We start from the raw sequence: 19,550 nt of genomic DNA on the forward strand, positions 1-19,550 counted from the left end.
ATAGCACCGCTCCAATGAACAACATAGTGCACAAAAATACAAAACAACTTTGGACATTTCCAATGGCTTTTTATGCAAAAGTATAGCACCTGAAAGCAGAGACTTAACTGTGTTTTGCACTTTAGGAGTTCAGAGAAAAATCTGAAGACTTCCTCAGGGGGATATGAACAGCCCAGGTCTGTTTTATGCTGGAGTAACTTCAATTCTACATGACACTTGTATCACAGCGCCAGGTTACCCGTAGGGTGTCAGTTGCGCTCTATAAGCAATGATAATAATAATTGACACAGAAGCATTGTCCTATGTTGATGACCTATAACTCATGTAAGAGGACTTAAAGACACACTAAGCCAGAGTAGATCAAATTGTTAAAAAAAAAACAAAATTACTTTTCTCAGTGTCCTATTTTTGGGATACAAGTTCTCTAATTAATCCAAAAGCCTTGTCCCAACTTTCCTAGAGAAATGTGCTCTCTCGCAAACACCTAACACCATCAAATAGCTACATTCACTTTTAGGTTTTCTCAAATTAGGTAGCAAATACATACAGACTACTCAACGGGTTAAACCGCTGTATGAATTCATCTATCCAGACTTTTCCAGTACACATTTAACATCAGAATATACACAGATTCTCATATCTCTACAAACTGAAATGGTTGCATTTAGACACTTGCACACTTGTGCCAACACAACCAACCTGGTTGTGAGACCGACTGGCCATACATATGACACCTTTAACAAGGGCGGTACTGTTCCGATTGCTTATTTAAATCACATGTGTTATTTCTACCTACAAATGCAATTGGTTCAATCTACAGATATGGATCTGCTAGTGCGTCCATTGAGAGCTCACCTTCAGTGCTGTCCAATGAGACTGTCATTGCTGCAAGAATGCTTACCTTAAGCTATTATCTCCAGCCAGCATGGCTCCTTCAGCTCAAGAATTCCTGGGATCTAGCTCTCCTACTGCTGTTACACTACTTGCTGCTGCACCATCAGCATCTACTGTTTGGGCTGAATATGACCAGGTTTGTTGCTTGTAATTTGCTCTTAAGGCGACTGTGGATGCAGGTTCCTTCCTGGACCCGATGGACACTCGGAGCATTTGAAACATTTCAGGAGCCTCCAAGATATTTAATTCAGTACCTTGTTCTTAAATCAATTTGCCCTTTAATGGTTTTTCGTATTTGCATGTTTTTAATTGGCATTTTTTATGGCTTTCATCAGCTTTTGTTACTAAAGTATATTTTCTTAGCATTTAATTAACATTTTAGGCTAGCTAATATGCTGGGAATGTAATGGAACACGACTCACTGTGGATGAGATGCAGCCCTGCAGACTCTGACCTCTATCCTGCAAAGGACAATAGCCTTTTGTGAACAGGCCGACTTCCTGACACATCATACTCGGGTATGGGGGGTCAGGTTATCTCAATGGATCTGGCAAACAATACTCCCCCTATGCTCTCAATAGTATATATAGTGTTAGGTAGGAGTATGGTTGAACTGTTCATCTTCTCACCATTCTTGTAATGCTAGTTACAATGCTATGTTTCTTCTGCCTAATAGTTGCAGTTCACTCTTTCCAAACAAGAATCCAATTGTTTCAATAAATATTTGAAAATTCATAGTCAGGCATATCTTGTGTTTTACCCTGGGCATGCAGAAATCAACAATGAAACGGTAGATCTGTTTCCACGATTTCCTTGGGGAATAAAGAGTGGTCATGTTTAAGGTTGCTGGTACAATCTGGTACCCTGATCAGGCTAGTAGTTCAGATGGGGCACTGTGAGCAAGCTAGGAACCAGGCCAAGATTTTCTGATGGTATGTTTGAACGGAGTTCCAATATTCTGAAGCTTATGTTGTCCAGATGGACAGTCCTACCTAATTCGTAGGAACCATGAAACATAAATCCTTGTCCTCTGTATCAATTATTTAAACATTGCAGCATTCTTCATTTTATTAAGTTGGTTTAGCAATGTGGCTGTTTGATTTTTTGACTGTAATGTTTTGCTTCTGCTAAAATATTTTATACGCTTTTCTGTGAGGTAGGCCTGTCACTTGAGCCATACAATACCAGGTCAATGATTCCATTTTAAAGCTCTTTTTACTTCACAAGCATGGAGTAAATAGCTTTGTGAAAGTTCATACACACTTTTTTTCCTAGCCAATATTCTGAACATTTACAATAATTAATTGAAAATGATAACGTCACATTACTTTTTCATTGTTTTTCATTAAAATACACCTCGAATTACCCAAATTCTTAAGTGTACATTGGTGTATGGTGACAATGAAATAGGTGCTTACCATTCTGGTGCCACGTTAAAGCACTTATAGAGTTTGCAATTGGGTATTACCTGGGAAGTCAGGTAGCTGTCCTCCTACCCGCATCAGGAAAGCTTTTAATAAAAGATACACCTGTTAGATAAAAGCATCAGCTGTTTTATCGTATCATTTGATTGTGGATTTCCTTAAATAATTAATAAAGGAATAAAAAGGACCATAAGGGTCCACCCAATAAAAAAACCAAAAGAAAACATTTCAGAATGCCTGTTTTGTTAGTGATGACTAGTTGAACTTTGACACCTACAGTGAAATCGCTTATTGGACGTCCTCATGAATGACCAAGAACATGGAGACTGGTTGTGTGCCTGATATGTACCCAAGACAAAATTGTAATAGTCATGTCAAGTAATTATTTGAAACAAAAAAATTCTGCGGAGCTTCTATGACAGCACTTGCAAGAAAACACCACACAGAATGTTTTCAGTAATCTCCTTTGGCAAATTCCTCATAGACCACTGTGAATCAGCCTAGGAGTGCAAAGTTTACTGCATAATCAATTATTGTTCACAGTAGTCAGAACACTATAGCATGAACTTTAGCTGCCATAAACTCAGTTCACATTGAATTATAGGGTCTGGAGCTGAAATCTCCAGTTTCTGAAAGCTGCTATAAGATAGATGGTCGACTGATGGAAGAAAAAGTCCACTGAGTGCTTTATCGACCAACTGCCATACGGTGAACAGCGGCAATAAAAATTCATGGAAAATTAGAAAAGGTGTCAATTATTCTAATCACCTCTCGCGGGCCTAATAACGTTGCACACAAATGCCAAGAACCAGACACACCACGTTAGTTAAAAAGTCTGCAATTTTATTTGCATATAAAGGCCGCTAGATATATATCACAATAAGATTAAGGAAACAAACGCTTTTCTAAAATCCATTAACAATATGACGAAAAACATAACGAAGCAAAATAGCATTTACAGTGCTGGGACAGAAATAACTAGCTGCAAAATCATTTTGTGCTAGAAGATTGCATTTACACACAGTGCAAAATTAAAATGAAAAAAATACATATGTAAAAAGTTTGAAATACAAAGGACAATAGAGCCTTAAATTCGACTTGATTGTTTTCGTTTCATTCTTTACATGCCAGAACCGCACACAGATAGCTCAAGCTCTTCACGGCTTCAAACTATTGGAAATATCTTGCATCCTTCATAATTTAGGTGAGATGTACAGCATCTACACTTCCAATAAGCTGTCCCCCGTGTCTTGCAACAATGCACAAAAAATACATATTATATATATTTATATAAATTCATATTTAAAAAGTTTGCATTTACACGCTGTAATGCATGACACATTTGCTTTTTAAATTTGTCCAGCATTGTACTCAGTAAAGCTAAAATAATTTATAAAAAATGGAGATCACAAAAATGACACATAATGTGAAAGAAAAGACACTTAAAATGAGGCAATAGGTTCCACCCTTATAAAGTTTGTTTTATCACTGAAAGAAACATTTCAAAATGAAATATATACTACACATAAAAAATTAACAATTACAAAACAAGTTAACAGTTGTGCAAATGTGGGTAGTTTTTGTAATGCTACCTGCATTTTTAGCATTATATGTACATTTTATGTATGTATGTATATTAGCTCACTTCATGAAAGAAAGCTTGGCTGTCCTTTACAGCCCACTAACAATTTACAATGGCGATTTTATTTCTGTTAACAAAAATTTTATTTTTTTACAACTTCAAATGCCTTCTTTACCTTTTCATTTAATGGATGATGCATTTTTCAAAGCACGACTTCTAAAATGCTGGTTCCAGGATACAAAATATGAAAGAAGCAAAGTAACACATATTTTGGAAATAAACATGTACAATAAAAAGAATGTAACTTTATTATTAGAAAATTGGCAGTTTAATGACTCACCCCACCCACCCCGCCCACCTTTTCTGGCAGCATTAGTGCTTCATGAACCTTGAGGGTTTGGAAGGTCAAAAATTATAGGTGGGTTGGTTGGCTGGAAGCTGACAGTACACGTCGAAGCATTGATGTAAGTTGTGTAGCCGTCCGTCATAATGCCATAACCTGTGAGCAGAAAACAACACATTTACTATAAAGTAAAAAGAAAATTACAAATGACAATCATAGAAGTACTGTATATAGTTGCAGTCTGTCTGCTATAACATACAACATGTATCATTTGACTAGAAACCTTCAGCAAAATCAGTAATTACTCTTCAGTGGTGCTAGCACATAGAGAATGTTGATGTTCTGATGACTCTGGTAAAGATGAAAATCTTACAAAAATAAAAGACAAAATCCCAGAAAATAAAAGTAATGTCTAGCAAACGTGCACTGGGCATACCTCTACATTGAGCCAACTGATGTTGAGCTGTATACAATTCATCCTGATATGCCTTTGCTTTGGTCCCAGTGAATTATCAATCAACAACAACAAAATGGCATTATGGCAGGCAAGCCCCGGCACACAACCATTAAGGAACAGCCAGCCTAAAACAGGCATTTTATCAATCTTTTTTTTTTTAAACAACTGAAATCACAAATATTTTTGAGTACCTTGGTGAAGTCATCTCACATCTTCAGTCCAATGTACCTGAAGAAGCCAATCATGCATTTCACAAAAGACAGGACCAACAAAAGATCATTGTACAAGCATCTTCTCTTCCTTACTGCACATATTCTGATTCTGTCTCCTTTGTGGATATAGCCCTTCTTTTGGGGTTATTTTGTGTATGTGTCAAAACTGAAGTCAATTTTATTTGGGGTGGGCCGCCAATAGTCTTTTTAAATTCAGGTCTGTATGCTTCCAGTGCCTAAAAGTAAAAATTGGCAACCTGATTTTTGAAGTTTTTGTATCCAAAATGTTTTGGACGGACGGAGTTATTACTGCAAAGGTACGAGCTTAAAGCGTCTTCAGCTACATATCCTCTCTTCTTACAAAAAGAAAATCTGCCATTTGACTCATAAACCGATATAAAACTTGCACATTTTCATAAGATTATTCACCTCTACCCCAATTGGTGGGATGCAGTCAAAAGTGAAGCCTAACATTCTACCTTTAGAGGTTTATTATGGACAACCCAACTAACATAAGTTCACAGGCATCCTCCAATTCTAAGATACTCACCCGACACCAGACAAACATTCGCTCCTTTTTATTTATGACAGGGAGAGGCATGCTTAACATCCTCGTTATCCATCAATTTTTAAGCCAAGGTAGCATGCGGATGTAGGGAGAGAAACTCCCTGCAATATATGAGGAGCCACGGTGTGACAGGAAAGGGCTATAGCCAAAGTCTGATGGCTACTGGGGGCAGTAAAAAATGGATCAGGATGAAATGCAGCAGAATACATACTCCCGGGGATACACCTTGCCCCATGCCACAGGTGATGGAAATACTGAAATGGAATGACCACTCAAGTTTATATCTCAGTGTAATGGCTGGAGAAGCCTCGCCAACAACCTACCTGAAAGAATACACAGAATAGCAAGAATTCCCTGTCAATATCAGATGGGATAAGGGAGACGCTAGGCTCCCTAGCGGTAGGAACTTTGATGCAGTGCAAACAGGATCAGAGACTGCCTGGGTGAACCACATGTGAGTACCTCAGAGGCTTCTAGAAGGAGCCACTGGCAAGAGTTGCATGACAATATAGGTATCATTTAACCAATGGAGCTCACCAGTGGCATTACAAATTACAATTATCATATCATTAAAGCAAGGGGAAATGCAGTTTTCAGAGAAGTTGCAAATAGAGATGCAATTATACTTTATGCAGGGAAGTGCTCGAATTAACAAAAGGCTTGATAATAATTATTGCTGAAAGACTTTTGTGTTCACTCAGGTGGACGTCATGTTGGGAATATTTCCTGCGTGGATGATAAAAATGCCCAAAATGCTGCTGGATGAGGGGTGATCTTCTATAGGCTACAATGTAACAACATATGATGTTCATGTTTCCTTTACTGCCTGCCTCTTCATCCAGCTAAAAGAAGGCAACACAAGGAACTACAGGATGGAGAAGCAACCATTGACCCCACCAGGTAGGACGCTCCCCATCGGCACAGCACCTCCTGTGTGTCCCCTGCCTCAGCAGCCGCTGCTGAGGAAGTTCAAGGCCCTCCACCACCCACAGGCTAACACCTGCGCCTCATCCCTGGTGGCCAGTGGTAGGCCTTAGGTTTGTTTGTCATTTGTCATTCCATTGTATTGCCCTCTCTTGATGTCCGTGACTGCTGTTGTCTGTCTCCCCTTAATTGCCCCCGTGATTCTGTGCCTTTTTGGGACAGAATCACGGGGGCAGAAGGAGAAAAAAGTCACAGAATCACAGGAACAGCGAAGGGGACAGAAGGAGAAAAAGGCACAGAATCACAGGGGCAGCGAAGGGGACAGGAGAAAAAAGGCACAGACTCACGGGGGCAGCGAAGGAGACAGAAGGAGAAAAAAGGCACAGAATCACGCGGGAGGCGAATGGGACAGAAGTAGAAAATCACTGAATCACGGGAGCAGAAGGAGAAAAAAGGCACAGAATTACAGGGGCAGAAGTAGAAAAAAGGCACAGAATCATGGGGGCAGAGAAGGGGAAAAGAGGCACAGAATCACGGGGGCAACGAAGGGGACAGAAGAAGAAAAAAGGCACAGAATCACGGGGGCAGCGAAGGGGACAGAAGGAGAAAAAGGCACAGAATCACGGGAGCAGCGAAGGCGACAGAAGGAGAAAAAGGCACAGAATCACGGGCGCAGCAAGGGACAGAAGGAGAAAAAAGGTACAGAATCATGGGGGCAGCGAAGGGGAAAAAAGGCACAGAATCACGGGGGCAGAAGGAGTAAAAAGGCACAGAAACATGGGGGCAGAAGGAGAAAAAAGGCACAGAAGCACAGGGGCAGAAGGAGAAAAAAGGCACCGAATCACGGGGGCAGAAGGAGAAAAAAGGCACAGAATTATGGGGGCAGAAGGAGAAAAAGGCACAGAATCACAGGGGCACCTGGGAATCTGTGCCCTTGCTCCTGTCCCGCCGCTGCGTCCCCCGTGGCCTCACACCCCTGACTGCCCATTCGCTGCCCCGCCTCCTGCCTCCCATCTGCTCCTTTCTCCCACCTAACCATATATGGCGGCTGCTGCGCGTCCGAGCCGCTAAGGCAAGCCATCTGCGCCCGTCCGCACCTGGACCACGCCCAGCGCCAGAACCCCTGGCCCCCGCGCCCGCCACGACGACCGCTGCCGCTACGATGGCAGCACACTGCATGCCCTCAACCCCGGACGGACCCACACCTGCATCAAGGCCGCACCAAAACGCACACATGGTCCCTTCACCTTCCGGAACTGCAGCTACACAAGCCTCAGAGCTGCCAAACCACCCGCCAAAAAAAACCTCAACCACCTCCGATGCATCCTCGTGAACACCCGCTCCGCACGCAAGCACGCCGTTGAGATCTGGGACCTGCTCGACACAACATCCCCGGACGTCGCCTTCCTGACAGAGACCTGGATGAACGACTCCGCAGCACCCGACATCGCCATAGCCATCCCAGATGGCTACAAGATCACCCGCAGAGACCGCACCAACGGAGTCGGAGGAGGAGTCGTCATTGTCCACAAGAACAGCGTCAGGGTCACGACCAACACCGACGACACTCTCAGCACCACCGAACACCTGCACTTCCAGATCCACAAAGACCCCAACACCACCCTCAGAGGTACCCTCATCTGCAGACCCCCGACCCCAATTCAGCGACTCCATCGCCGACTTCATCAGCTTGCACGCCCTGACCTCCACCGACTACATCCTCCTCGGAGACCTGAACTTCCACCTTGAGAACAACAATGACAGCAACTCCACCACCCTGATCGACAACCTCACCAACCTCGGACTGAGGCAGCTCGTCACAACCCCTACCCATTCGGCTGGCCACACGCCTGACCCCGTCTTCTCCTCAAGCTCCCACGTCTCCTTCAGCCATAACACCGAATTCCTCTCGATCGACCACCACTGCATCCACTTCACCTTCCAGAAACCCACCACGCACCCAACAGATCCCCCACCGCTGCTGGAACCAAATCACAGAAGACCAACTACACGCAAACCTCGCTCTCAGCCCACCCACCGACATCGCCGCCGCCGCTGCCTGCAACCTCAGACGCTGGATCAACCACTGCGCCAACACCCTCGCCCCGCTGAAGAAACCCACCCACAGAGACACCAGCAAGAGAGCTAGCTGGTTCACCCCAGAACTCCTAGCCTCCAAACTAGCCTACCGGAAACTAGAGAAGAAACGGCACAATGAAAAGACACCGGACAGCCTCGCAGCCCACAAAGACGCCATCCGCAAACACCATCACCTCATCAGGTTTGCCAAGAGGACCTCCTTCAAAGACCGCCTCGACAACAACGCACACAACAGCAAGGAGCTCTTCAACATCGTAAAGGAACTCTCCGACCCCAGCTCCAACACCAACGACATCCCGCCGTCGCAAGCCTTGTGCGACTCGCTCGCCACCTTCCTCCAGCGCGAGATCGCTGACATCCACGACAGATTCAACGCCCAGACAGCCCCAACAGACATCGACACTCCAGACACCCCGCACACCATCGACCACGACCCCCTGCCAGCCTGGGCCAATGTGAAGATAGATGACACCAATAAGACCATGAGCACAATCCACTCCAGCTCCCTGTCAGACCCACTCCTGCACTACATCTTCAACAAAGCAGGCAGCTCCATCGCACCCCATCTGCGCAAGGTCATCAATCTCTCCTTCGAGACCGCGACCTTCCTAGAGAACTGCAAAGGCAGACCCGAGAGACCTCAAGAACTTCCGGCCCATCTCCCTGCTTGAGTTCCCAGCCAAGGTCATCGAGAAGATCATCAACAGACAGCTAACCCGATACCTCAAAGAAAACAGCATCCTAGACCCATCCCAGTCAGGGTTCCGCAGCAACCACAGCACCTAGACTGCCCTCATCACCGCCACCGACGACTTCAGGACCCTGCTGGACAACGGTGAGACCGCGGCCCTCATCCTCCTGGACCTCTTCGCCGCCTTCGACACCGTCTGCTACCGCACACTACGCACAGGCCTCCACTATGCAGGGATCCGAGACAAGGCCCTGGAATGGAGCACCTCCTTCCTCTCCGGCAGAACCCAGAGCATCCGCCTCCCCCATTCCGATCCGAAGCCTCCAAGATCATCTGCGGCGTACCCCAGGGATCATACCTCAGCCCGACACTGTTCAACATCTACATGGCCCCGCTCGCACAAGTCGCCCGACAGCACGACTTCAACATAATCTCCTATGCCGACAACACTCAAGTGATCCTCTCCCTCACTAAGGACCCCCTCACCACCAAATCCAACCTCCACGAAGGAATGAAGGCCATCGCCGACTGGATGAAGATCAGCCGACTGAAGCTGAACATGGACAAGACGGAGGTCCTCATCCTCGGCTACAACCCTTCAGCCTGGGACAACTGCTGGTGGCCTTTGGCACTGGGAGCAGCCCCGACACCCACCGACCATGCACGCAACCTGGGAGTCATCCTCGACTCAACACTCTCCATGACCAAGAAAGTCAACGCAGTCTCCTCCTCCTGCTTCAACACCCTCCGCATTCTCCGCAAGATCTACAGGTGGATCCCGACAGATACAAAAAGAACAGTCACCCAGGCCCTCGTCAGTAGCAGATTCGACTATGGAAACGCCCTCTACGCGGGAGCCCCGGCCAAGCTCATCAAACTACTGCAACGCATTCAAAATGCCTCTGCACGCCTGATCCTCGTTGTACCATGGCACAGCCGCATCACCCCCCACCTGAGAAACCTGCACTGGCTCCCCGTCAACGAGAGGATTTCCTTCAAGCTCCTCATCCACGCACACAAGGCCCTCCACAAGACCGGCCCAGCCTACCTCAACAGACGACTCTTCTTCTGCATCCCAACCGCCAGCTCCATTCCGCCGATCTCACCCTAGCCACCGTCCCTCGCATCCAAAGAACAACCACAGGCGGCAGACCCTTCTCCCACCTCGCTGCCAAGACCTGGAACACCCCCCCCCCACTGAGCCTACGACAGATCCAAGACCTGCTTACCTTCAGGAGGCTACTCAAGACCTGGCTGTTCGACCAGTAGCGCCCCGCCCCTTTTTTTCCCTCAGAGCCTTGAGACCCTCATGGGTAAGTAGTGTGCTCTACAAATTCTTGATTGATTGATTGAAGGAATAGTTGAACAGTACTCCAAACTTTGTGAGCTGTCTTTCAAGCACTCAGTGTACTACTGTGGGATTGAGACATCTGAATATAAACAGCATGATATTTCTTAGCCTCAATAAAATGAGTTCAAACTAAAATGACTAATCAAACATCAATCCATTTTTTCATTTTGAAGGTACCTCATCCGGCGCCATGACACTGAGACTTTTTCACCTTACTGTAGGGAACTACACATGGGAAGAAACTTCTGCCGCATTATGAAAGGATTTGAACTGCCAGGCATGGGCTTCTATTTAAGGCATGTCATCGTCAGCTCTACACCCAACTGCTATGCCAGTGGACAGGCGGGTACTGATTTGTCTGGGAGGGTTTCCCATACAAAAAAGGAGCAGGCATCTCACCTTGTCAGATCTTTATATCAAAACAGTATTATGGAACCTACCCTTCAAAGGCCTAGTGCAGTTGATCTTAATCTGTGTTCCATGAACCCCTAGAGATTCCTTATACCTACTCAGGGGGGCCATGACTGCCTATATAATTAATCAAAATTAGCATACTAATAAATTATACATACCTGAACATAGCAAAATTGAATATCATAAAACGCTCAGTCAGTGCGAAGGCATTTGAAATTGTAAGCTAAAAAGTAGGTTTATTTCATTATCTTGATTTGTGGGAGTAATGCAAATACAGCAAACACAATCTAGAAGAGAGATTGGTGGCCTCAAATTAACCCCTGGTGAGCACCAACAAAAGAGAGAGCATGCATTAAAGCAAAAAAGACAAAGGGCCTGATTACCAGTTTAGGAGTGCGGCACCATGCCACCACCCAATCCCCACACCGCCAAACTCGATTGCCGGCCAGATTAGGAGTTTCCTCCTGGTCAGGTGGGCAGTCCTTTGGCATACCCACGGCAGCACTGCAATGGGAACATCAAAGTCCGTTCCTGCACAGCATGGACTGTGAAGTCCATGCCATGCAGGAAAGGGGGTGCACGCACACAGGGGAAACACTATGTGCCCCCCTGCCTACATCCCATGGGTCATGAGGCAGGGGGGGTCCCATGGGTCATGTTTCTTCACCACCACCCTAACAAAAGTGGTCTCACCACTGTGGTTAGGTATCACAGTGAGGAAACTTCTACTTTGGTTGGCATTGCTGCAGCAGCATGTCAAGCATATTGCTGCCTCAAGACTGCCGCACAGTGTCAGGGATTGGTCCACTGAACTCGTGATCAGGCACAAAATTACTTTGCACAGCACTTCTTCTTTCAGAAATAAAAGTACATTTTGAAAAGCTCCAACCTTACAATTAAAATAACATGTATATTTTATGATTTTTTTAAATTTGTGAACTAAATTGTATATTTCAACATATCTATATTCGTTTTATGTATACTTGTTTCTGTTTATTTCTGTATTGTTTGAGTTTTATGTCGTACAAAATTGCTTAGGCGGGGGCACTTGGATTCCGTAGTGATTCATTGGACCCCTAATTTGGTGATATATCATGTCATGTGTTTAATGTCTGGGTATGAATTCAATAGAGTGCATGTAGTGTGGCAGACATGAATATGGATGTGATTTTTTTTAACTTTCGAGGAGTTTTGGGGTTTCCGTCACTACTGGTTAGTATATGAATTGTTTGTAAGTCTACATCTCCTTTTGGTGTACTGAATTGGGAGATGCTAAGACATTCACAATATGGAATATGTTGTGGTACGACAAACGGCTGCAACAGATCTTCTAGAAACATGCTGCATTGTTTTCCTATGAATTCCATTCTTACTGGCATAGATCCAAAGAGGCCCTGGAGGACCCCTTTATTTTGAGAGCGAGAACACCAAAATAGTTGGAGGCATTTAATTGACAATTATATTTCCACGTCTCTTACTAAATATTACATAATTGTTATACAACATCATACAGCCTTTAACAAAATGTTGTAGAATAAATAATATTTAAACTACATTTGTTTGAATCTGTTTTATCGGTTTTCGATTAACAAAACGGACACATATAGTGTAAAACACATTTTGTATCAGCTATTAAAGGCTGGATACAGTGGTGAGCAGTGTAAATTGATACAAATACAACCAGGACATGTTTGCGCTTCCAGGAACAATAGTCGAGTGCACATGCCCCGTTTAAATATGTATCACAGATTATCTTCGGGGTACAGTCAGCGGTCACTTAGCATCCAAGTTCAGCTTGTTAGTGATTTCAGTGAGTGTCCAGTATGTGGTGGTCTGCGAACTGGGGCGGCAGGTAGGAATGAACAGGGACAAAGTAAAACATAACAGGGGGTTGTGTGTCAGACTGGAACTCGTCCTGGTCCCCTTATCTACGCTCCTCCTATGTGTATCATGCTAGGCTATTGGGGTGCCTGCTCTCGGTCCAGCGCTAAGCTTTGCATGAGCGCAGCCAACAGTCATAGACTCTCGTCTGCGGTCCTTTTGGACCCCTCAGACCTTCCCAGGTGCATGTTCTACGGTGTAGTGTCATTCAACACTAGTGTGCCTATCTCAGTGATATGAAAGTTGCGAAGTTCAGCTAATATTACGTCCCAGCTTGGAGCAAGTGCGGTTTTATGGATCCCTAATAGGTCTTCTCGGAGTAGCACTATACTCTCTGCCGTAGCCCATATCAATAAAGAATGCCTCCACGCCAGTGCATGTGGGGGCTCAGGGGTCTTCCATCTATTAGTGATCAGCCACTTAGCTATTGCCAGTCCTAAGTCTAGAAAGTGAGATGTCACTTTATGTTTTTACTTCTCCTATAGAGGTGCAGGATGTAAGTCTCCCACTCAAAAGGAACATCAGCTGGAGGGTGTGCCAGTATATTCGAAGACATGGTGGTCCGTAGACTTTCCCCGTACCGTCCAGGCTCATACTCTCCCTGGTTCCCTGCCCCCTCTCACGAAAGTCCCGACGAAGTCGCGACCAGTCACTCCCAGCAGAAACTCTACCTCCCTCTCCCCTCTAGAAGTGAGCGCACTCGTCGCTTCACACAAACTCCACCCGAACCAGCCTGCCCTGACCCCTCACGTGATTTCGACCCTCTCCTCCTCGATCCAAGTCATCACCGGAATTGGTAGGGACCTGCCCACCCATAGAACTGTCAGATCCCCACTTTATCTGTCCCCCATTCCCAGAGCCATCCCTGACAATTTGAAAGCAAAAGAAGACCCCCCCACTTGAACTGCATGCTTGTCAACAGCCGGTCCGCAGTCAAACACGCAATGGAAATTGCTGAATCCATCCTCTCCCATGACCTGGAAGTGGCCTTCCTTACTGAAACGTGGCTTAACTCCCTATCCCACCCCATTCTGGATATGCTGGTGGTCAATTATCCGTAAAGACAGGCCCATTCACAAAGGTGGCGGCATAGCGATCATCTACAAAAGCAACCTCGCAGTCTCTGAAGCTCCCCCCTACCTGCACAGCTCCTTCGAATGCCTGTCGGTCAACATCAAATCTCACGGTCATAGCTCTCGTCAGTGCCATCTCCTCTACCATCCCCCAGGCAATGCCAACGAATTTAAAGCTCAGTTATCGGATCTGATCACCCAATCCGCACTTAATGGCGACGACGATCTAATTATGGGCGACCTCAACTTAAGATGGAACGACCACAAAAACCCGCTGATTCAATCTCTCAACACCATGCTTCAAGACAACGATCTGGTCCAACATTGCTCAGAAGAAACACATTACAGAGGAGCGACTCTGGATGCCATCATTGCGAACAAAACTGCAGTCTCGATTGACCACATCATCCCGGTGGTCTGGTCAGACCACCACATCATTTTATTTCATATCATCCAGCCGGCCGTGTCACTCCCACCCACTCAAGCCCCCCCCCAAATGGGTCAGGAACACCACCAGAGTTCCCCGAGACAAGCTTGAGGAAGGACTCAGCACACTCCTCCCGAACACGGCGGAGCCCCTCTCTACCTCGGAACTCACCTCGCTCTACCATTCCAATCTAGAGCTTGTCTTAGATCAGCTGGCACCTCTGAAACTAAAAAAATCCAGAAGCATCCCCTCCAGATCTTGGTCCTCTACTGACATTAATGAGGAAAGAAGACACCTTAGATCCGTGGAAAGAACTTGGAGAAACAACCCCTCTGCCTTGCATCGGGACCAACTGAAGGCAGCCCGCAAAATCTACTATACTCACATCAAAAGTAAGAAGTCTTCCTTCTTCAGTTCTGCATTAGACAATGCCAGAAACCACCCCAAGGAACTCTTCGACATCATTAGAAACCAAACTTCCATTCCCAAGGCAGCCAACTTAGCTGCCTCCAAAACCCAATGCGACAACTTCGCAAGCTTCTTCAATGAAAAAATCGCCAAAATCGATCGCTCCTTCATGCAGAGCCCTGCAATCATCCACAACCCCCCAGTAACCTCATCTCTCCGCTGGTCTTCTTTCCAGCCGATCGAGGTTGAAATGATAAGCAATCTTATCGACGCAGCGAAACCCTCCTCTCACTCTCTCGATCTACTTCCCTCGAGACTGACCAAGGATCTGAAGCTCACCCTAGCCCCAATCTGGGGCAAGATCATCAATAGCTCCTTAAGCGAGGGCCTCATCCCTGACTGCCTTAAACTAGGACAAGTCACCCCTCTGCTCCAAAAACCCGGCCTTGATCTCACAGACATGAATAACTTCAGACCAGTCTTGAATCTTCCGTTCCTAGCCAAAATTCTGGAAAGATGTGTGCTGTCACAATTAAACCAACACTTAGAGAATTCTAACCTACTGGATCCTCTCCAATCAGGGTTCAGAAAGGGCTGCAGTACGGAAACCGCTATCCTAAATGTCCTTGATGACTTGCACATGTCACTCGACTCCAACCAATGTAGCCTCCTCATTCTCCTTGACCTCTCGGCTGCATTTGACACGGTCGATCACTCCCTCCTTCTTAATGTCCTCCGAGAAAGAGCGGGCATCGAAAACACAGTCCTAAAATGGTTCGCCTCCTTTCTTAACAACCGCTCTCAAAGAATAAAGATCAACGGTTTCGAGTCTGACCCCCTCCCCATCAACAGAGGTGTTCCACAAGGATCAGTACTCTCCCCGCAACTTTTCAACATCTACATGGAACCCCTCACCTCTCTCCTAAGGAACTCTAACATCCCCTTCCACCTGTACGCGGATGACACTCAACTCTACTTGGAAACCACTTCGATCGCTGACATTCACAGACTTAATGCCACACTCATGGAGGTTCAACACTGGCTCTCAGCCAACCACCTCAAACTGAACGAAGAAAAAACGGAAGTTCTCCTAATTTCGAACAAAGATGAAAACCCACAAATAGTGGAATGGCTCAAAGCCTTAAATGCCCTCAATGTCTCTCTTACTCCAACGGACTCAGCAAAATCACTAGGAATCACTCTCGACCCCAAACTGGACATGAAGAAGCACATCTCTAAAACAGCCAAAAGCGCGTTCATGAACCTGAAACTTCTCTACAAAATTAAACCCTTCCTCCCCCCCAAAGATCTGAAACATGCCACCCAGCCACTTGTGCTCTCAAGAATTGACTATGGCATTGCTGTACTGACTGGAACAGCCAAGTCACACCTGGGACCCCTCAACTCCACCCTCAACGCTGCCGCAAGAATGATCACAGGAACAAGGAAATTTGACCACATCTCACCGGCGCTCAAAGAACTCAAATGGCTTCCGATTGACCAACGAGCCAACTTCCGCACAGCCTGCCTCACACATAAAGCCTTGCATACAGGCAAACCAGAATACCTGGCCTCTAAACTCAAAAGGGCTGGACAATCCAGGAACCTCAGAAGCTCCAACACACTCCTGCTCATCCCGCTGAAATCACAGAAACGCAAGACCTCTAATAAATCCTTTGCGGGGAACGCTCCCAGGATTTGGAACTCCATCCCCCCACATATCAGAACGACCGCCTCCTTCCCACAATTCAAAACGCTACTCAAAGCCTCTTCCTTGAACGCTCCGGTGCTTAGCGAGAAGCCCATCTCCCAACAGCAGAAATCTGATATCCTTTGCGGAACTCAAATCTAACCGATTCGCCCCCGAACTCATTCTCTTATTGCGTTATTATTGCTGTTGTTTTGTTGGTGTACAGGCTTTATTCCCCTCCTATCGTTTCCGATTCTTGTATTCTATGCTTATTGCCTTGGTTGCATTTCTCTATTTGCTGTGAAGCGCTCTGATACCCCCGGGTCCAGCTAGCGCTATACAAAACTTCAATAAATAAATAAATAAACATGGCCATCTCCCCCACAATATATGAAGTATGTCTGCATTAACAAGGCGACAGCGAGGGCAGGCGGCATCAACTTGATGGAAATATCTGTTGATTTTGGCTGAGATATGCTGTCTGTGTGATGTAGTATAGTATGTGGGGAAGGCGCATATTTCGGGGGATGCGCCTGGGACCTTCTAAGACAGCAGCCATTTGGGGTCCGAAAATGAACGGTCTAGGTCTCCCTCCCATTGGAACCTCAGTGGTGCTAGCGTGATTGTGGTGTGCTGCCTAAGGGAAGCACCAAACCACCTGGTAAGTTGCCCACCACATCCTATCATGTGCAGGTATTGGATTGTGAGGTGTGTTGGAGGTTTGTTAGTTATGTCCCCCATTCAGTGGTGAGCGCTGCCAGGAGTGATTGACGTAGCATAATTGGCCTGGTTGCAACCCGTCTTCTTTGACCAATGCAGCATATGGTATTAGGACACCCTCTCAGTACAGGTCCCCTTTGTTCTGGATCCAGCCTCCCACCTGCTGCACAGTTCAGTTGCTGGGGTTATGGCATGTCCCCTGGGTGTGGCTCGGAGCGGTAATGCTGATGAGTACAGTGTGGTGGAGCAGGTGATTTATAAGCACCTGCTATAACATCTGTATGCCACATTGAGTAGCAAAGTCTCATTTGTTTTTGATTTAACACATGGGTGAAATATATAGTCAGGGCGGCTAGAGACCAGTGTGGTTGCTGTATCGCAGAGTTGGTGTTCAGCTAGCCATCTGGCCCCCACTGCAGCTGCGCCACCAGATAATATTGTTCCATGTTTGGCGCCGCTAGACCTCCTTGGTCTCTAGGCAGATAAAGCTTTTTGATAGCTACCTGGCGACGATTGGAATATGAGATGTTATTTCGCATGCCATTACTTCGCATGCTATTACTCCGTGGTTATTACTTAGCAATAACTGTTACTACGCACGTTTTTACTTCGCATACCATTACTTTGAAAGTGTTAATGTATGCTAAGTAAAAACTTGCCTAGTAATAAAAATGGAATGCGGAATAATGTAAAAAAAAATTTTACGTCTAAAACATAAAACTATAGAAAATACACTACCCTACACATCTAAAATACTAAAACACTACACTATCCTACTGAAACCCCACTACACTACCTTAAACCCTAAATTACTACCCCCTGCACTAACATACACATTCCCCTACTCTGCTCCCTACATTCATTCACTACCCATCACAACCCCGACACTACACTATCCACTAAAACAGTAAACTACACTAACACTACTACACTACCCTAAACCCTAAAACACTACCCCCAGCACGACCCTGCCCCTACCCCCAGTCCCTGCACAACCCCAGACACTACACCCTAAACCCTACACTAACTCCACAACACTACCCTAAACTAACCCCACTACACTACGCTAAACCCTAAAACACTATCCCCAGCACAACCCTGTCCCTACTCCCAAACACTACCTTTCACGACCCCCTGCACTACACTACGCTATGCTGCACAACCCCCAACACTACCCTAAACCCTAAAACACTACCCTACACTAACCCTACAACACTACCCTAAAGCCTAAAACACTAGCCCCAGCACGACCCTTCCCCTACCCCCAATCCTGTTCCTACACTGAAACACTACCTTGCACGACATCCTGACACTACCCTAAACCCTACAAAAAACTACCCTACACTACACTAAGCCCACAACACTACCCTATACCCTAACCTTACACTACCTAAACACTACCCTCTATACTACCCTACAACCAAATACACTACCCTACACTACACTAACCCCACAACACTACCCTAAACCCTAACCTTACACTACCTAAACACTACCCTCTACACTACCCTACACCCAAATACACTACCCAACACTACACCTAGACAACCGTCCCTACTCTCAAACACTACCCTGCACGACACCACCCTAAAACAGTACAACCCTACACACGTACACAACCCTGCACGACCCTACACAACCCCACTTACCTCTTTCCACGCGTGGTTCCAATCTTCTCCCCCTTCCTGCTTCCTCCGGCTTCCTACGTCCTCAGCAACAGCAGCAGACCTTGGGAGCAAATGGCCGCCGCAACGACCTCCAAAAGCGGCGCCCGCCCCCTACGCATGCGTTGTTAGGACGCATGCGATGTAACAGCATGCGTACTAAAGGTGACGCGTTGTTACATCGCATGCGTACTAACGCTTGCGTAGTAACGGTACGCAAAGAAATGTCCATGCACAAAAGGATGTTTCCCGACGATTGTTACCCAAATAAGGTTTCTGATTATCTTTTCTATCGTGTGAAAGAATAATGGAGAGATGTACAGGGGCAAATTTGCAAAGTAGTATAGGAGTCGTGGTAGGATCACCATTTTAGTGAGGGCCACCCAGCCTGTCACTGATAGTGGAAGTGTGCCACAGATGGATACTTGAGAGCAGATGGCAGCCAACGCTCTGCCTAAGCTGCTGTCTAGTAGGTCTGCCTGTTGTTGGTAAATATGCATGCCTAGGTAGCGAAAAGGATCAGCTTGCCACTGCACGCTTACTCCATTGAGAATATATATCGGGTCCCGACATACAGCAGTGAAGGGATACAAGCAGGACATCGCCACGTTGACCTTCAGTCCAGATAAGGCCAAAAAATCCCTCAAGATGCACACTAGTGATGGGGGGTTTGATCGGAAGTCCCTGATGTACACCATGATATCATCTACATATAGGTAGATTGTGT

The 19,550-nt window shown here is 46.0% G+C and overlaps 1 protein-coding gene across 1 annotated transcript in view; it reads right to left on the reverse strand.

Annotated features, from left to right (window-relative positions):
• Window positions 1-4,190: 4,190 nt before the first annotated feature.
• Window positions 4,191-19,550, reverse strand: part of MPPED2 (metallophosphoesterase domain containing 2) — a 645,229-nt gene continuing 629,869 nt past the window's right edge. Inside the window, exon 7 of the mRNA XM_078683736.1 lies at window positions 4,191-4,399. Within this exon, the coding sequence (XP_078539862.1) occupies window positions 4,281-4,399 (119 nt within the window). The 3' untranslated portion in view covers window positions 4,191-4,280. The remainder of the gene's footprint in view (window positions 4,400-19,550) is intronic.

The sequence above is a fragment of the Lissotriton helveticus genome, chromosome 3_1 (assembly GCF_964261635.1).
Source record: "Lissotriton helveticus chromosome 3_1, aLisHel1.1, whole genome shotgun sequence".
In the NCBI taxonomy this organism is placed as follows: Eukaryota; Metazoa; Chordata; class Amphibia; order Caudata; family Salamandridae; genus Lissotriton; species Lissotriton helveticus.